An 18,115-nucleotide genomic window follows, 5' to 3' on the forward strand; every position below is an offset into this window, starting at 1 on the left:
TTCTACATATACTCTAGCTCATGCTAGAAGGTTGGATTCTTTGTTTTCCTTGGTTATGGGTCATTCGGAAGCAATGATGGAGTTTGCTACGGAAGCTAAGGATTTAAATGGGTTGGTAAAAGGGGTTATGAGCAAAGTTGACAAAGCCTTGGATGGACAACAAGAGATTATGGCTCGGCTTGGTGAACTTTCTTCCTCAATTCAAGCTATGAACTCGAGATTGTTGAAGTTGGAAGACATTGTGCTCAAGGGAAATGATACATTGGCCGAAAATCATCAAGAAGTGATGGCAAAGCTTCATGATGTGGTGGAAGAAGTAGAACAACCTCCCTCTCCTAAATCATAAACTTTTCTCATTTAGCTTTTTTATTTTGTGTGGGAACATGAACTTTGTTTAATATTTGTCTTTTCTATCCTTCTCCTTTAATCATGCTACAATGGAACTTATTGTTTGCTTAATTCTAAGTTTGATCTTTTTGCATGTGTGCGTCTAAATGAATGGCTAATATTCTTGGATTGCGGTTTTTGAGAGTTGAATGCTTTATTTGCTTATACTAACCAACTTATTTCTTACAAGTTTGGTGGTGTGATGTGTTTAGTGAATAATATTCATCTTTTTGAAATCGTGGACTATGTTTTTGAAGATGCCAAAGGGGGAAAGATAAGGCAAATCAGAGTAAATTTTTTTTGTCATGAATTATGTTCTCATATTTCGACTTTACAAAATAAAATAACGAGTCTATAATACTTAATTTAACTTGGTTACATACTTTGTTAAAATTATTTTTATATGACTTATATGTATTATTTTTAGTATATGCCTTTTGTTGCCATCTTCAAAAAGGGGGAAATTGTTGACCCTTGAGTTTTGAAGATGACCTAACCACAAAAGACATAGTATATTTTATTTATGTTGTTGCAAGGTAATTCATGCTCGAGCTAAGAGAATACTTGATTGAAGATTAAAGCGGAGAATTAATCAAGATCGAAGTAAAGATGTTCGAGAAATGAAGAATCAAGCATGGAATGAAGATTAGAATACATTAGGGTATTTATTAATCTTCTTGTTAAGGTTGAGTAATAGCTTTATTAAGTTCGTGGTGAATTCTCAAAGGAACTTGGTTCTGTTCCCATGAAAGGAACAGACCTGGCACTATAGGAACAAGGCTTAGGAACAAGACTTAATAATTAGGGAACAAGACTTAAAACTAATTTAGGAACTCTAAGTGACTAATATTGTGCGCCTAAGATAATTGGTGCCCAATATAGTTGTTAGAGTTTTTAGGGATATTTGACTAAGATCCATAATTTTAGGAAGTTAGTTTAAGTTTGTTAGGAAAAGATTTTAAATAGATTTTCTGATTTTAAAATAACTGATTTTCAAATCTTATCTTTTTAAAATATATATTTTATCTTTATATTTTATTTAAAAGATTTAGTTTTCGAAAAATTATTATTTCCGGTTTTCAAAATGTTTCGGATTTTTTGAAATAAAATACTGTTTTCCGGTTTTTATAAAGATTTTGAAAAAGATATTTTTCCTAAAAACTAGCTAAAGATTTTATTTATTTATTTCCTAAATTCTAGTTACACGCCTAAGATTTACTGCTACAGTTTATGTAGTTAGTGGATTTAGTGGCTTAAGTTAATTATCCTCCAAGTATTTAATTAAATTAAATAAGATTAATTATTCTCCAAGTTTGCAAAACCACGTAATATGTTACTGCTTCTATGAAGTGAAGTAGTGGATTAGTGGATGCTTTGCATGACATGGAATAATTAATTTAATTTAATTAATTAATTAAACATCATGGTCTATAAATAGGCGCCTAATTCATTTGAGTAAAATTGTGTCTGACTTTTATTAGTCACACCATGTGTGTCTGACTTAGTTAATTTGTCTTAAGTTATCTAAAGTGTCAGTGCCTTTCCTTAAGAGAATTCATACTTACATTAATCGAGTTTTATTACTCTTCCATTATTTACAAAGTGTATTTTTGAGAAAAAGGGTTTGAGTGAACTCTTGTAAGTGTGAGAAAGCTTTGAGTGAAGCAAGAGAAAGAGAAAGAGAAAGAGAAAGGAACTTCAGTGAAGTTTGAGAGAAAACGTCAGTTGTTGGGAACTGTCGTTGGGAACTTGAGTTGAGTGACTTAAGTTGAGAATCGAGAGAAAAGTAATAGGTTGTAATCAGAGTTGTTTTGGCCTATTATAGTGGAAAGTTGTTTAAAATCCCTTGTGGTCGAGGTGTTTCTTCTTACTAGGCCTAGGAAGTTTTTCCTCGTAAAATCTCTCGTGTTCCCATTGTTTGTTCCCAAGTTTACTTTTAATTCCGCAAAAAGTAGTGCTTATTCTCTCACTATAATTCACCCCCCCTCTTATAGTGCTCATATTATACAACACATCTACCAATATTATTCATCTAAACAATATTATTCATCTACCAATATTATTCATCTAACAATATTATTCAACTAACAATTTTATTCAACTAACAATATTATTCAACTACCAATATTATTCATCTACCAATATTATTCATCTACCAATATCATATTGAAACATTTTCAAACATTATAAGCGTTGCCATATACAACAGTTTTTCTTCCCACTCCATTCATATGTAATTTGTCAATTAATTACAAAGAAAGCCAAGAAAAGAAAATAAATTACAACTACTTTTATTCAAACTCCATTGTGTCAATTAATTACACAAAACAACACTGTTTCTTCACCATTCCATCCAAACGAAGTTTCTCAAAAAATTACACTTAAATCGTTACATACTCAATAAACTACAACATTTTATACGAAATACTTAGATTACACAAAAAACATAAATTTCAACAACACCAACACTAAATTCATACGAAATTATTAAATTACACAAAAGACTAAAAAATTTAACCAACACCAACAGTCCATTCATACGAAATTATTAATTTACACAAAAAACAAAAATTTCACAATAAAGTACACATAAACCCAATTTTTAAACTCATTTAAAGACAAATTGCTTACAATTGAACTAAATCCCATCTCTTTTAACGTATTTTTACACTAACCCTAAGTATTTAACTCACTTCTTTCATAAAAAAACAAAATTAAAAACAAATTCAACCAAATTTACTTCAGTTCTACAATTTCCAAGATAATCGGACATACCTTAATTGCAAACAATGTGATTCAGATGTTCCGTAATAGTAAATTCGCTTCAGTGATGGAGAGGGAGAAGAAGAGAAGAAGCGGGTTCTGATCCTTCTTGAACAAGTTGATGTCTTTCTTCTAATTTTTACCGGTGTCTAATATTTACTAACTCAACCTCCTTACTTTTGCCTTGAAATTACTAAAATGCCCTTGATATGGGCAATAGTACCTGAAAAACTTTAGTTAGCCAACTAAAAAAAGTAAGGCTCCAACCAAAACACTTTATCAACTAGCTGAAAAGTTTTTATCGCCAAATGAAAGAATTGACTAAGAAACTATTATTACAGCAGACAAGGACCAAAACCCAAATGCACTGTTATGGACACCATGGAGACATGCAATAACCAAGAATTTTTACAACCTAGTGTCAATATGTCAATCGAGTGAGGATGTAAGAAAATTATGTGATAAGTCGTTGAAGAAATTATAAAAATCGGTAAAAGAAATTTTCAAGACCGATGAACAAAAACAACAAGAAATCGAAGACGAAGAACTACGAAGAGAGACAGTTGAAAATCCTGAGGTGATAAAGACAAAAGGAAGACCCCCAAAGGGAAACAAGAGAGTAAAAGGACATTTTGAAAAGCGTAAAATGAAGACAATGCATCCGAATGAATATGAAACAAAAATCTCAAATGTACCTGAAGTTGAATAGTGTAAAAATAATATTAGTTTTCACTTGTATTCCAGTCAGTAATTATTTTCAGGTACACTTGTTTATTTTTCAGCTAGTCTTTATAGTGCTTTAGTTAGTTTCCTAAAATTTAAATTTACAAATATATGTCATACACTTATCATTCTGAGTTAGATTTTTCACTTTTAGCTGGTAATTGTATTTTTCCACTTAATTCTCAAACAATTTCATTTACACGAATGTATTCCACTCATAGTAAGTGTAAATGTACAATTCTAAACATTAAAAATATCAATTGAGTTGTGTGCTATTTCTACTGTACATTACAAAATTGAGTTGTGTGTTATTTCTACTGTACATTACAAAAAAAAAAAGACAGTTTGGCAACTAAGAATAACGAAAATTCAACAGTTTGTTTAATTTGTCTTTGTCTTCATAGTGATCATTCAACACTGCTTCGACTTCCTCCTCGTGCTTCCTCCTTCACTCTAAAATTAATGGATCTTCTCTATTCGTCCTCTTTGATCGATTAATTGCTAATCTATTAAGAAGATCCTCTTTTTCCTTCCTTAACTTTTGTCTTGCAATAAGTTCAAGCTTCTTTGCTAACCAAACATAACAATCACGCTTCACTTTGTCTTTTAATTTGTTTAAAGGATGTTCCACTAGACGAAGTGCAAGCTTGCACCGCTGAAAGTTTTTGTTGGCTGCCTGAAAATTAAAAACATCAACACTATTAAAAAGATTTCAAAAACAAAAATCTAACAAGTAAAAATTCTCCCAAAAAACCATAAAGTTATCATACCCTTTTCAGGTCAACAAGTGGAAACTCGTTCGCATTTTCACCATCGTACAGCTCCATACACTTGATTGCATACACACCACAATCATGATTGTTTTCCTTGTTTCTCCAAGGGAAAAAAAGAGTCACTTTCTCCCAATGTTGGAGATGATCAAAATCACGACATCTCATATTACCACCTTGCATAAAAGCATCAAAAACACGACACTGCATTTGAAGATGAAAAAGTAAAGAACCATTAAAAAAACAAGTAACAAAATGAAATAAAAAACAATCCCATCACAAAAGGGTACGTACAAAGTATGTAAGACTGTTAAATCCCTCATAAATATATATATATCTCTCAATATCCTTCATGTCTATACGATTGTCAATGTTTTCAATCCTTTTAGCTTTCTTGTTGAGCACCAAAACAGTATAATGATCATCCTTGTGAACAGGAACAAAAATCTGGAATATACAAATAACGTACAAAAGCAATAAGTCTACCTGAAAGAGAACAAAGAACTAAATGAAATAGTAACAATACTAAATCAAACACAAATGAAAAGTAATGATAAACTTGGAGAACTAGCTGAAACAGAAACTCGGACTAACTGAAAGATTGAAAGCACTTACTGAAATATAAATTAATCCAAATGACAACAGTAATAAATTCAACTGAAACAATAAAGGATGTCAACTGAAACAAAGAAGCAAATTCAATGAAACAAAAAAATAGCACAAAATGAAATCAAAACTATAACTAGCTCAAACAATTACAAAACTATCAAAAGTAAGCATAATACTATAAATTATTGAAACATATCAAACTAACTGAAATCAAAAGGAAAAAAAAAGTTAAACAACAATACAATCCCACTAACCAGATCAGCTTGTCGAATATCGTTCCTTGGAAATGTTTTCACCCATGCAGAAAGAGTGTCATTACATTTCTTGAAGATTAAATCATCTTCTTTTGTAACCAACTTTTTCTTCTTCTCTTCCCATTCTTTCAATTTCTCATCATATTCACTAGTGCCCTCCAACTTCTTCAAAATAATCTCATTTTCAGCAATTTCACTATCAAACTCAACCTTTTTGCCTTCTCTTCACACAACCAATTCATACAGTTCTGCAACAAAAGAAAACAGATACTAAATAACCAACTGAAAACAGATGAAAACATAATATGACAAACTGAAAACAGAAGATGACCAACTGAAAAAATAATATGACCAACTGAAAGTAGATGTATAAAACAAAATGAAAATAGAATATGACCAACTGAAATAAAAATAAGAGCAAATAAAACTAAGCCATAACACTAACCACGTAGTACACCATCAACATAAGTGAAAAATAAAAAGAATTGAAAAACTTACTGAAAAAATAAAACTATATTAGATAGAAACACTTACAAAAGGTATCAAATTAAACCAAAATCTCCTCGTTGCAGAAGGTGATTCCTCTTCTTGCCTATTAAACATATATGCGCATCCATCAATAACTCCACTAGTCAACCAACCGTGACGAGGCATGCTAACAAGGTCGAACTTGTACAACTGAACCGAGTAGTTGTTGTCGTGATTCTCGAAGTCCACAATGACATCACTTTGTAGTTCATCTTGCAGAATCAAATTCTTCATCTTTGTAGGTTCAGAATTTGTCAATGAGAGCCTTGAAACGTCGTTAAACTCATTGTAGAAGAGATAATCAACCAGCAACACGTTTTCAGGAGAAAGATCATTCAGGTACTTGTTATATCGTTGCAAGCTTCGACACAAGATTAGGCCATGATTATTGACAGGGATAGCCTGCAAACCAGGTGCAGAAGAAGAACCAACACCAGCTACGTCTTCAATATCTTTCTTCACATCCTCTTCTTTTTTGGGTCTCCATAATCAGCTCCATATTTTGCAATCTTGTCAATGATTTTATCCAAATCATCATCCTCAAAATCATCACCTTTTTCCTCCACCTCTCGAAACTTTTTCAGATTTCTCCGAATTATAGTCATAGTCCCACCCCTTCAATAATTCAGGTGTTGAAAGAATTTCTGACTTTGAATGATTCTTAGGTATGTACGATTTGTATGATGACTAATCAAGAGAAGAATAAGAGCCATCACCCTGCATTGCATTAAAATATGAAAAAAATACTTAAACAAAAATGACAGATATACTAACTGAAACATAAACTAATACTAACTGACAAGAAACATACACTAACTGAAATAGAAACAGATACTAACTGACAAGAAACATACACTAACTGAAACATAAACTAATACTAACTGACAAGAAACATACACTAACTAAAAGAGAAACAGATACTACCTGACAAGAAACATACGCTAACTGAAACATAAACTAATACTAACTGACAAGAAACATATACTAACTGAAATAGAAACAGATACTAACTGAAATAGAAACAGATACTAACTGACAAGAAACATACACTAACTGAAACAGAAAAATAACCAAATTAAAACACAAACAAACAAACGGAAAAATAAATTAATACCTACTGAAACAAAATGCAGTCTAAAAAAAATAAAAACTCGCTAGTGGAAAAATGAAGAAGGGTTGCGCTGAAAAAGGCCTGTAGGGCTGCGCTTTTTGACAGCAGCCCTTCACTTTTTTAAGTAGGGCTGCGCTAGAAAAGTGCAGCCCTTCTAGCTTAGAAGGGCTGCGCTTTTTAGGTAAAAGCGCAGCCCTTCCTACCAAAAAAAAAATAAAAAAAAAAATTTTTTTGACATTTTTTTACTCATAATCTCACATTTTCAGAAATCAAACAGAAGATAAGAGAAACGAAACGAAAATGAAAATACTAAACCCAAAATAATAAAAAAAACGAAACGAAAATGAAAAAAAGGAACAAAAACTAATATACAGAAGAGAAGAAATTGTAGATCTGAAAATACAAGAACATTAATCAAAACAAAGATGAAAATATAAGAACATTAATCAAAACAAAGAGAAGTATTCAAGAACAATTAATCAAAACAAAGAGAAGTATACAAGAACATTAATCAAAACAAAGAGAAGTATACAAGAACATTAATCAAAACAAAGAGAAGTATACAAGAACATTATAGATCTGAAAATACAAGAACTACCTCCAAACATTAACCTAATAATGTTTAAATACATAAAACAAAACCCTAAAACATAATTAAGGAAAAAAAAAATCGGAAAAACTTAAAATGGCTATTTGGAGGCTTAAACGAACTCGGATGGCTTAAAAAGGTATCACAATAGGCAATTAGACTCCGTCGGCATGATTAGTGCAAATCATTTCAGGGTTTTTGTCGCAAATGTTTATGGGAGTTTTTGAGAGAGAAGAGAGGATGAGAGAGAAGGAGGAAAGGAATAATGAGGGACGTGAGAGAGGAGAGAGAAGAATGAGGGATATATTTGACGAATCCCGCTTAATATTTGAAGCCCGCGAACTTTTTTATTTCAAATTTTTTTAGGAAGGGCTGCGCTTTTTTAAAAAAGCGCAGCCCTACATAAAAGAAGGGCTGCGCTTTTTTAAAAAGCGCAGCCCTTCACTTAGTAGGGCTGCGCTTTTAGGAAAAGCGCAACCCTTCTTACCTACAGAAGGGTTGCGCGAAGGGCTGCGCTTTTTAAAAAAGCGCAGCCCTTCTACTATGTAGGGTTGCGCTTTTTTAAAAAAGCACAGCCTTTCACTAGTAGGGCTGCGCTTTTTTAAAAAGCGCAGCCCTTCCTGCGCAGCCCTTTCTGTTTTTTCCCCTAGTGACTATACTTACACGAGGATATTTTACTTTAACTGGAGTGATGATTGGAATTGAACTTCCAACACCCTCACCAATGTCTGCACATCCAACACCCTCACCAACAGGACTCGGAGTTAATAGTTGGAATGAAGGGTATGAAGGATCAGCGGTTTTAAAAGCATGACCACTATCACGCTGATGACGTAGAAGGCCAACGTAATCTTAAATCTTTTTCCCTTTACCAGAAGAATCAACTTTCGGAGACCTTCTACTATAGCTGTGACACAAAGAAGATGCCCTAGATGTTGAATCCCTCTTCTTGAACACATTCTCAACAACTTCAACAATGGGAGGAGTAGTAGAAAGATCAACAACTTCAACAGCAGCAGTAGGAGTAGGGATAGGTGTAGAATCAATATCCTGAGTCTCAATCTGCTTATCACAAGAACTCTTCTGCAAACCAAAATCATGAGTAACACTCTTATCCTTATCCTTATCCTTATCCTTATCTTTATCCTTACCCTCTTTAAGTTGATCATCATCACTTTTACCATCAGCATTCCTCGTCTTATCATCTTCCTTTGGTTTTTTCTCATCATCCTCATTCAAAAACAAAAACAATAAAAAACAAGTTAAATACACAAGAGCTGAAAAACACACAAAATCAAAAATGAATCAATTCATTGACAAACTGAAACAATGTTTCCACCAGATCAAATAAAAACAAATATAAATAGTTTCATTTGGTATTTATATAATTTTCAGGTGGTATTTATATTATTTCAGTTAGAGTTTCACAGTTTTCAGTTGGTCTTTTTATTCTTTCAGTTACCTCTTTAACTTTTTCATTTAAACAAATGTAATGCACTCAAACTGAAACAATGTTTCCACCAGATTAAAAACTCCAACAATCAAATGAAAACAATAAAATGAAAGGAACTTAGTGTCACCATAATCTTTATTTCCTCCTTTCTCTTCATCTCCATGAAGACCAGCATCAGAATCATCATTATCATCCTGCTGCTTCTTTGTCTCATTATCATCCTGACCATTCTGGTCATCCTTATCATCATCATCATCATCATCATCATCATCATCATCATCATCATCATCATCATCATCACCATCATCATCATCATCATCTTCATCACCATCTTTAATTTGATCATCATCACTTTTACCATCAGCATTCCTCGTCTTATCATCTTCCTTTGGTTCTTTCTCATCATCTTCATTCAAAAACAAAAACAATAAAAAACAAGCTAAATACACAAGAACTGAAAAACACACAAAATCAAAACAAAAAATGAATCAATTCATTGACAAAGTGAAACAATGTTTCCACTAGATGAAAAAAAAAAGACCAACTGAAACAATTCAACAATCAAATGAAAACTTGAATGAAATAAAAAACAAATAGAAAAAGTTTCATTTGGTATTTATATAATTTTCAGCTGGTATTAGTATTATTTCAGTTAGAGTTTCACAGTTTTCAGTTGGTCTTTTTATTCATTCAGTTACCTCTTTAACTTTTTCATTTAAACAAATGTATTCCACTCAAACTGAAACAATGTTTCCACCAGATTAAAAACTCCAACAATCAAATAAAAACAATAAAATGAAAGGAACTTACTGTCTCCATAATCTTTATTTCCTCCTTTCTCTTCATCTCCATGAAGACCAGCATCCGAATCAGGAGCACATTTTCCAACATCTTCCTGCTGCTTCTTTGTCTCATTAAAAAGAACAGTTTCATTCCGCTTCATCAACGGTGCAATTGTAAGATCAACTTTGTTTGCGCTCTATTTCGCTGCCCAATGACGCATGCATATGTCGTCAATTTGATTCAAAACTCTGGATTAAAAACATCGTCACTGTCATCCAGGGAAGATTGTCTTGAGACAGCTTCTCGCCCTCTTCCCGAATGTTTTGTGCAATATCCAAGTTCACTTGAGAGAATGCAAGCATTCTCTTTAACTTGTGCATGTTCTTCACATATTCCTTCGATTAACAGAGCAAAAGAAAGAAACAAACAATGAATATCATAATGACACAAAACCAACTAAAAGCCAAACAGAAACAACAGAAACAAAAAAAGGACCAACTAAAACAATCCAGCAATCAAATGAAAACTTGAATGACATAAAAACAAATAGAAATAGTTTCATTTAGTATTTATATAATTTTCAGCTGGTATTGATATTATTTCAATTAGAGTTTCACAATTTCCAGTTGGTCTTTTTATTCTTTCAGTTACCTCTTTAACTTTTTCATTTGAACAAATGTATTCCACTCAAACTTATTAATTTCAGTTAACATTATTCAGCTTTCAGTTATTCCGCCAGTTTTACTCAAACTTATTAACTTAGCATCCTTTATATACTGAAAAAAAAGTACAAATAAAATTCCAGAAATAATAAAAAACATAAGATGAAAGAAACTCACAGGAACATCAAGACCATCTATTTCCTCATCGGTCATCAAAGTAGGAGGTAGATCCATAACAAGTTGCCTAGTTGAAGGTGATGGACCCTCAACCACCTTTATTGTAGGAGAAGCAGACTTTATAACACTAGCAGCACTAACACTAGGAGCTTTAAACTCAAGTACTCTACTGCCATCTTTCTCCTTGTCTTTTTCACGCTTCACTGGCAGAATAAAATCCATGTTCATCTCAAACTGCTTCACAACACTAGTCAATTGCTTATCTTCCTGCCAATAAGTGATAAATGGCATACTCACATTTGAGAAATCAAGATTGCGACACTTGAAGTTGTGAATAACAACAAGAGCCAGAGCACTCATGCATCCCCGGAGCTTAAATGTGACTTTCTTCTGTCCCAACTCGTTCTTCCTCATCATTATATTCTGATGACAGTCCAAGACAGCAATACAAAGACTACGTAACACGTATCCACACCAATCGTAACTTGAAATCATAGTTACATCTTCCAAACTTTTTGCACACTTCAAGGCAGGCTCTAAATCAACACGTGGACAAAGGAGCTTTGATAAGGAGAAAATAACAAACATCTTCTTAAAATCATCCCCACTTTGATACTTCTTAAACAAATCATCCCAATTTTTTTTACTAATATATGGCTTCTTAGGATCAGAAACATCAAGCAACCTATGCCAATCCCTCTTAGCACTTCCTGCCTCAACCCGACTACCTTTCCTCCTAAAAGCATCATCATCAATCACCTCAACTGCTTTATCTGATACAGGTAAACCCAACACATCCCTAATGGTAAACTTATTAAAAATTATTTTCCCATTCTTTGTCATCATATACATCATTCCAGAAGCATTGTAGTTCAACAACAACTCCAAATAGAGATTCGAACAAAACTTCTTTATCCTAATATCTAGAAGACTGTCAAAACCAATTTCCCTAATGTCTCTTTGATGCTAATCATTGAGGTTACTAACAACTTCATGTAAATGAGAATAAGCTGACAATACATGTAGACTAATAGACTTAATTTCTTGCTCTATCAATTTCCTTAGAAAAGTAAACAAAAATAAATTAAAAAAAGACAGAAATAATCATATCATATAAAAGGAGAATAATGAAAAAACATACCATCGATCAAAAGTGTCTTTCTCTTCGTCTGGATTAGACCTTGCAAATGTAAACTTCATTGGTGATAAATCAGCTTTGCGTTTCTTCTTAGACAATGATTTATCACAGCTGAAAGAAAGAAAGTTCAATCAATAATAACAATATCAAGACCAAATTGAAGAAAAACAACACAAGCTAAAGAATAATAAGACTAACTGAAACAAAGTAAAATAACCAATGAAAAAAAGCACTAACTGAAGGAAAAAAGAACAAAATGAAATAAACAAGCAACAAACTAAAACATAAACAAACAACTGAAACACATAAACACTAGTAGAATAAATGTTATTTGCTGCGGTCAAAAAGTGGCCTATTGCTGCGGTTTTGGACGCGCAGCAATTAAGGGGGCAGCAATAGGTAATAATTATATTGCTGCGGTTTTAAACCGCAGCAATATTTGAACATATTGCTGCGGTTTCTGGGTAAAAAACCGCAGCAATATATTTTTTTTTTTAAAAAAACGTGCAACATATTGCTGCGATTTTTGCTCAAAACCGCAGCAATAGGTACTGGTACAAGTAAAATTTTTTTTTTTTTTTTTTTTTGCATTTTGCCACCAAATTTGAAAGACAAAAAAGCTAAAAGAAAATAAAACACTACTTATTGAAACAAATGACAAAAAAATTACTATACAAATCTCAAAAACATAAAAAATACAAATTAAAATATACTATTACAATATATACCAAGTCCAGATATTTGAAGGTTTTTCACATTATATAATATGCAAATAAATGTAACAGGTGGTATATAACCCACTTCCAAGGATTCGCAGGCCTTCATGAAAAAAAAAGTTATATGAAAAAGATTAACCAATAAAAAAAATCCATTATAATACACAAAACCATCTAATATGAATATAATATTTTCAATCAGAAATTTGACATCGCTTGAATATAATCTGCTGCTGCTAACAACAGCTCACAAACATCTAATGCAGCAGAATTCTATTGCGAAGGACGAACCGGTTTTTGACGAAGTATTTACCAAATTTCGACAAAGGGATCTGGAGAGATGAGAAAAGACCACGAAGGGATCTGGAGAGATGAGAAAAGACCGACGAACGAAGGAACAACCCACGAAGGACGAACCGAAACCAGTGAAACGAACGAACGGGCGTTGAGGAAGGACCGGTGAGATGAGTGGACCGGTGAGACGAAGGACAGGTGAGATGAGAGGACCGGTGAGATGAGGCCGGCGAAGGTTGATAGTGGCTTCGTCGCGTCGCTGCTTCGCTCGAAAGATGACGGGCTTTGTCGCTGCTCCGTTCGAAGGCTGACGGGCTTCGTCGCTGCTCCGTTTGAAGGCTGACGGGCTTCGTCACGTCGCTGCTTCGTTCGAATGATGACGGGCTTCGTCGCGTCGCTGCTCCGTTCGAAGGACGACGGGAGGCTGAGAGATGAGGAGAGATGAAGAGAGATGAGAGGGATGAGAGAGATGAGAGAGAGGCGTTGAGAGGGTGAGAGAGAAGTAGGTTGAGAGGATGAGAGAGGCGTTGAGAGACAGAGAGAACGAAGTAGGCGTGTGAGTTTATGAGAGGAAAAGTGAGAGGAAAAACCCTAATTGTTGTGTCTTATATTTTTTTTAAATGATATTGTTGCGGTTTCTGACAAGAACCGCAGCAATATGGTAAAATATTATTTTTTAATATTATTTTAATATATTGCTGCAGTTCTTTATACAAACCGCAGCAATATATCTGGTCAAATAATCGTTTTTTTCAAAAAAAATTTATGTTGATACAATATAGCTGCGGTTTTAGGTAGAAACCGCAGCAATATCTTTATTTTATATTTTATGTTTATTTTTACGTGATATATTGTTGTGTATGGGTAAAACCGCAGCAATATCACCGCAGCAAATAGCAATTATTCTACTAGTGAAAAAATCACATGAACCATTAAACAAACCAAATAACAATTCAATAACAATCTGAAAGAATTTACACACCAACTGAAAGAATACAAGAATCAACTGAAAGAATACAATAATGAACTGAAAACGTCAAAAAATCAAAGAAAAACAAAATCAAAAATACCAAATGAAAGGAATAAATGTCTAAATGAAAGAAAAACAACATCTTTTCCTTAGGATTACATAAAGGAGTAGAGAAGATACGCTAAACTTCAAATTCAAAAGTAAATTGCACTAGACCCTTGACGAAACTAGGAGGAGCATCTGCAGCTAGATCTGCTGTTGGATTTTCTTCAAGAGCTACTTTATTCTTTTGATCAAGGTATTTAGAAGACATTCTAGGAAGTATATACAAAGCAAGACCAATATTTCAAGTAATCTAAGAGCAAAAGAAGAAAAAGAAGAGCTCATGAAGACATGATAAAAGGAAGCATTAATACACAAAAATCCCATGCATTGATAAATCTAATGTATGGAAGTCTGTCTTATACTAGTGGGGAAAACATCAATTAATCATCATCCCGAAAGTTCCAAATTCATTGAGTATTCAATAATTTAGCACAAAAGACTATAGTGATTAAAATACATGAAAAAGATAAAAAAAAAAGAGAAAAAAGAAAAAGGAACTTGCATTAGCAAGAGACTCCAAAGAAGAAAACGGAGATTTTTAGGGTCATTGAGTAATTGTATTCACATTAGTTTATCTTAGCACATTAAAATGAACATATAGCTGCATAACAAATTTTTAAAAAATAATTCATGCAATTTCATATTACCCTGTTCTTAGATCGGCGCAAGTTAAGAGTCAAATTAATCTTGGGCTTTACTTTCTCTACATACTGACGACTATGGAAATTCAAGTGAACTCTGGAGATACCTACCAATTTTCACTTCATCCACCTACAATATTCTAGTTCATCTTAATAGTGTCAAGGCATGATGAAGTCAAGTGCACATAACTACATAAATACACTATGGAAAGGTGACTTTAAGAGCTAGTTGGTATTCCATCTAATTCCTTCATGACTAATTAAATTCATAAACTTTTCTAAATTTACCAGTAAGTTCACATAGAAAATAATTTTCATCTGTACGCTTACGAATAAGGAGTTGAGAGACAAAATGTGCGATTGCTCCATCAAATATTGAATAACCTTATAATAGTACTCAAAGCTTATTCGACCAAGGGAAAACCCCTTAATTTCTCAGCACCCAAAAAGAAAAAGAAAAAGAAAAATGAAAGAGAGAATAGAACTTTCCAGCAATACTAGCTCAGAACTACTCAAAATACATGTTCTTTGTCACCATCTGATCATATAATTTTCCAAGTTAGCTTAAATCAATGAACCTTACACCACATTGCTTTTTAGTTTTTACCAAAATCACATCTTGAATTAAACCAAGTAAACCAAACACAAACTATGAAACCAGATACAAGCTATGTAACTAGAAGTCTAGAATTATTCGTAATTTCACGTAAGCTTTGTCAATAAGAGCTATGGCAAACTAGGAGACAACCTAAGGATTAAAGAAAGGCAAAAACTGTAACTCCATGTAACAAGTTTGACTCCAGCAAACCAAGTAAACCCAAACCTCTCTTTTACATCGTCTGACGTCAAATCTAAACCTAGTAAGATTTTAAGCAGCTTAATATGAATTGGGACTGTTCTGCATCAATATGAACAACACCATTTACAAAATTCATCATATCCTAAAAATACAAACATATATGAAGACAATATTAGATCAGAGAGGGCCTCTTCCATAGAAGAACTTTTTTGATCTTGATTCCAATTCAATACTAAACAGGTACTTACTAATTGAATACTTGTGTCAGAAATTCCTCGAGCAGTGTAGATAAAGCATAAGATGATATGCATTTCACAACATAAATGACACCAGCCCAGATCTATTGTTGCACTCTCACAATATTACATTAGAGAGGGTGAAATAATAGAGCAATGTAGATAAAAGCATAAGATGATCTTAATTTAACAACATAAATGACACTAGCCCAGATCTATTGTTGCACTCACAACTATTATTATTCTCGTGCATCAGCTTTAGGTACAAAGAAATTCAAGCACATAAACTACCAAAGTTAAAGGCAGGCAAGGAAATTACAAAAGGACATCATTTAGCTGTTTTTTGTCAATTGAAGAACATTTGTGAAGCTAATTTGAAGGTAATATGAAATTTAAGAGAAAAGAAAAAAAATGTTAGAAGAAAATTCATTGACACTAAACAACTTTCACAATGGGTGTTATCGCACAAAATTTCTCAAAGAACAAAAATCCTCACAAATTCAAGTCGAATCTTCTGAAAATAGTCTAATAGCAGCAAGACCTTCAATTTTACATTTTCTCAACAAAGTTAGTAGAGCAACTTACCCTGTGAAATTAGCAACTTCACATCCACATACAACTCAAAACAATCACAATCAGGAAAATAAGACTCGCCAAAGCTAAACCAAAATCATGCAAGATTATAACCATAAATTCGCAAAACCTATTGTAGACGCACAAAAAGAATTCTGAGGCATATGAATACAACAGGAAAATACTTGTTTAAACAATCAAACATAATTAGTTCGCATCCACAAATATAACCAATCAAGAAAAAAAAGTAGAAAATTACCAGCCGACCAATGTCTAGTAGCAACACAAACATCAAGGCCGCTGATCCACCATCTAATCTGGAAACGAACAGTCCTTCCATCCCTCAACTTGCCAAACCTCATAAACACACAAAACAAAAACCAAGAAGATAACAAAATTGCAAAACTGTAAAAAAGTAAACGAATCAAATAAAATAGAAAATCAGATTAAATTTTAAAAATTTAATGAAAAAAAGGACGAGAGTTGGAAACAAACCTGCTGATTGTTGAACGCAATGGCGAATTGAAGACTGAAGTGAGTGAAGTGATGAACTTGTATCGCTCCTACAATCATAGTAATCAACTCATCAAACCGACCCAATCTACAACGTTAATCGCGGCCCAAATTAAGAGAAAACACAACTTTTCATTTAGAAAAAAAAAGCAACATACGAGGTTTTCCCGAAAATCAAAATCCAGGGTTTTAAATGAAACATTTGTCTTTCAATGCTTCCTCTTTCTTTGATTGGTCAACAATAATACTAAACCCTAAAATTTATTCGAGTAATTTAGAAAGCCTAGAAGTTAGGAGACGATAAAACCTAAAGGAGTTAAGAGGTTGATTCAACCAATTAAGCTGCATAGAATTTGATCGGGGAACTTGGGAATGAGGGACGATGAAGGTTTCAATTGAGAGAAGGTGCAATTGAGAGAGACAGGGGGGACTTGGGACGGAGGGTCGAGGGAAAACAATAAAGAGAGGGAAGGTTTAATGACTCGATGCGGAGGGTCGAAAATGTTTTAGTGCGTTGTGCGTACAATGCGAGATTTCATGATTTGAGGGAGGGTCTAAATGCCCGGGCTGACTAGTCAACCGGAGCATTTAACATCAAATGCTCCGGTTGACTAATAAACCCGAGCATTTGTTAAATTTTTTACTAAAATATTCACAAATGCTCGGGTTTATTAGTCAACCAGAGCATTTGATAATTAGCCAAAGTAGTTTGTTCCATTAGTGATAAATATATAAAAATTATCATATTTTACGCGCATTAAAACACATTACAACTTTTCTCATTAATTTAATCTTTTAACAAATTATAAATGAAATATGTTCACATAAAACTAAGTTACGAGCTAATCTTGCTCAAATAAATCAAACAATCATAAAATTCTCAAAATCACAATAATTCACAAGTTTCAAATTACAATAATCCAACAATTTAACTCCTAACTCCATTGTAACCTCCATGATCCAGGATTTGTTTGTTTATGTTTTTCCTTGACGTTGGGTGGTTCAGATTTAGATCGTTGAATAAGGTTAAGTTAAACGATTGGGACTACATCAAAGAAGAGTCCCGCAAGCAATACATATATATAACACTTAGCTTACAATTGGACTTCCCGAGTTGAAGTTAACTAAACAAAACTTCAACAAGGACTTTGTAACATTCCTTAATAAATAGATGGAAAAGGCCGCACAAATGACTAATATGCCATCTAAAGAGGATCAATTGTGACTGGTGACCCGTTACTTACAACCCAAGTACATTAAAAAAGATCCCTACATCGCACGAGATTCAAAAATTAGTAAAAGAAAATTGTCTTACAATCAA

The 18,115-nt window shown here is 33.2% G+C and overlaps 1 protein-coding gene and 1 long non-coding RNA gene across 3 annotated transcripts; both read right to left on the bottom strand.

Annotated features, from left to right (window-relative positions):
- Positions 1-4,053: 4,053 nt before the first annotated feature.
- LOC125492626 (uncharacterized) lies at positions 4,054-7,577 on the bottom strand. The gene is made up of 3 exons (XR_008967359.1): positions 5,507-7,577; positions 4,644-5,090; positions 4,054-4,549 (listed from the first exon to the last, which is right to left on the bottom strand). It is a non-coding gene; the product is annotated as an uncharacterized LOC125492626 (long non-coding RNA).
- Positions 7,578-8,362: 785 nt separating this feature from the next.
- Positions 8,363-17,320, bottom strand: LOC125492527 (phosphopantothenoylcysteine decarboxylase subunit VHS3-like). 2 transcript variants are annotated; one of them, XR_008967358.1, is made up of 6 exons: positions 16,953-17,320; positions 16,777-16,844; positions 16,549-16,686; positions 10,810-12,058; positions 9,998-10,365; positions 8,363-9,593 (listed from the first exon to the last, which is right to left on the bottom strand). XR_008967358.1 is itself a non-coding variant. In XM_057391233.1 (5 exons), the coding sequence occupies exons 4-5, from the start codon at positions 10,128-10,130 to the stop codon at positions 9,214-9,216; spliced, it is 513 nt and encodes a 170-aa protein (XP_057247216.1). In that variant the 5' UTR covers positions 10,131-10,365; positions 10,810-12,058; positions 16,549-16,844; positions 16,953-17,320; the 3' UTR covers positions 8,363-9,213. The 2 variants fall into 2 exon arrangements, 1 of the variants encoding a protein (XP_057247216.1); XM_057391233.1 differs by having other exon boundaries at positions 16,549-16,844.
- Positions 17,321-18,115: the final 795 nt, after the last annotated feature.

This window comes from Beta vulgaris, chromosome 8 (assembly GCF_026745355.1).
Source record: "Beta vulgaris subsp. vulgaris cultivar EL10 chromosome 8, EL10.2, whole genome shotgun sequence".
NCBI classification, from domain to species: Eukaryota; Viridiplantae; Streptophyta; class Magnoliopsida; order Caryophyllales; family Amaranthaceae; genus Beta; species Beta vulgaris.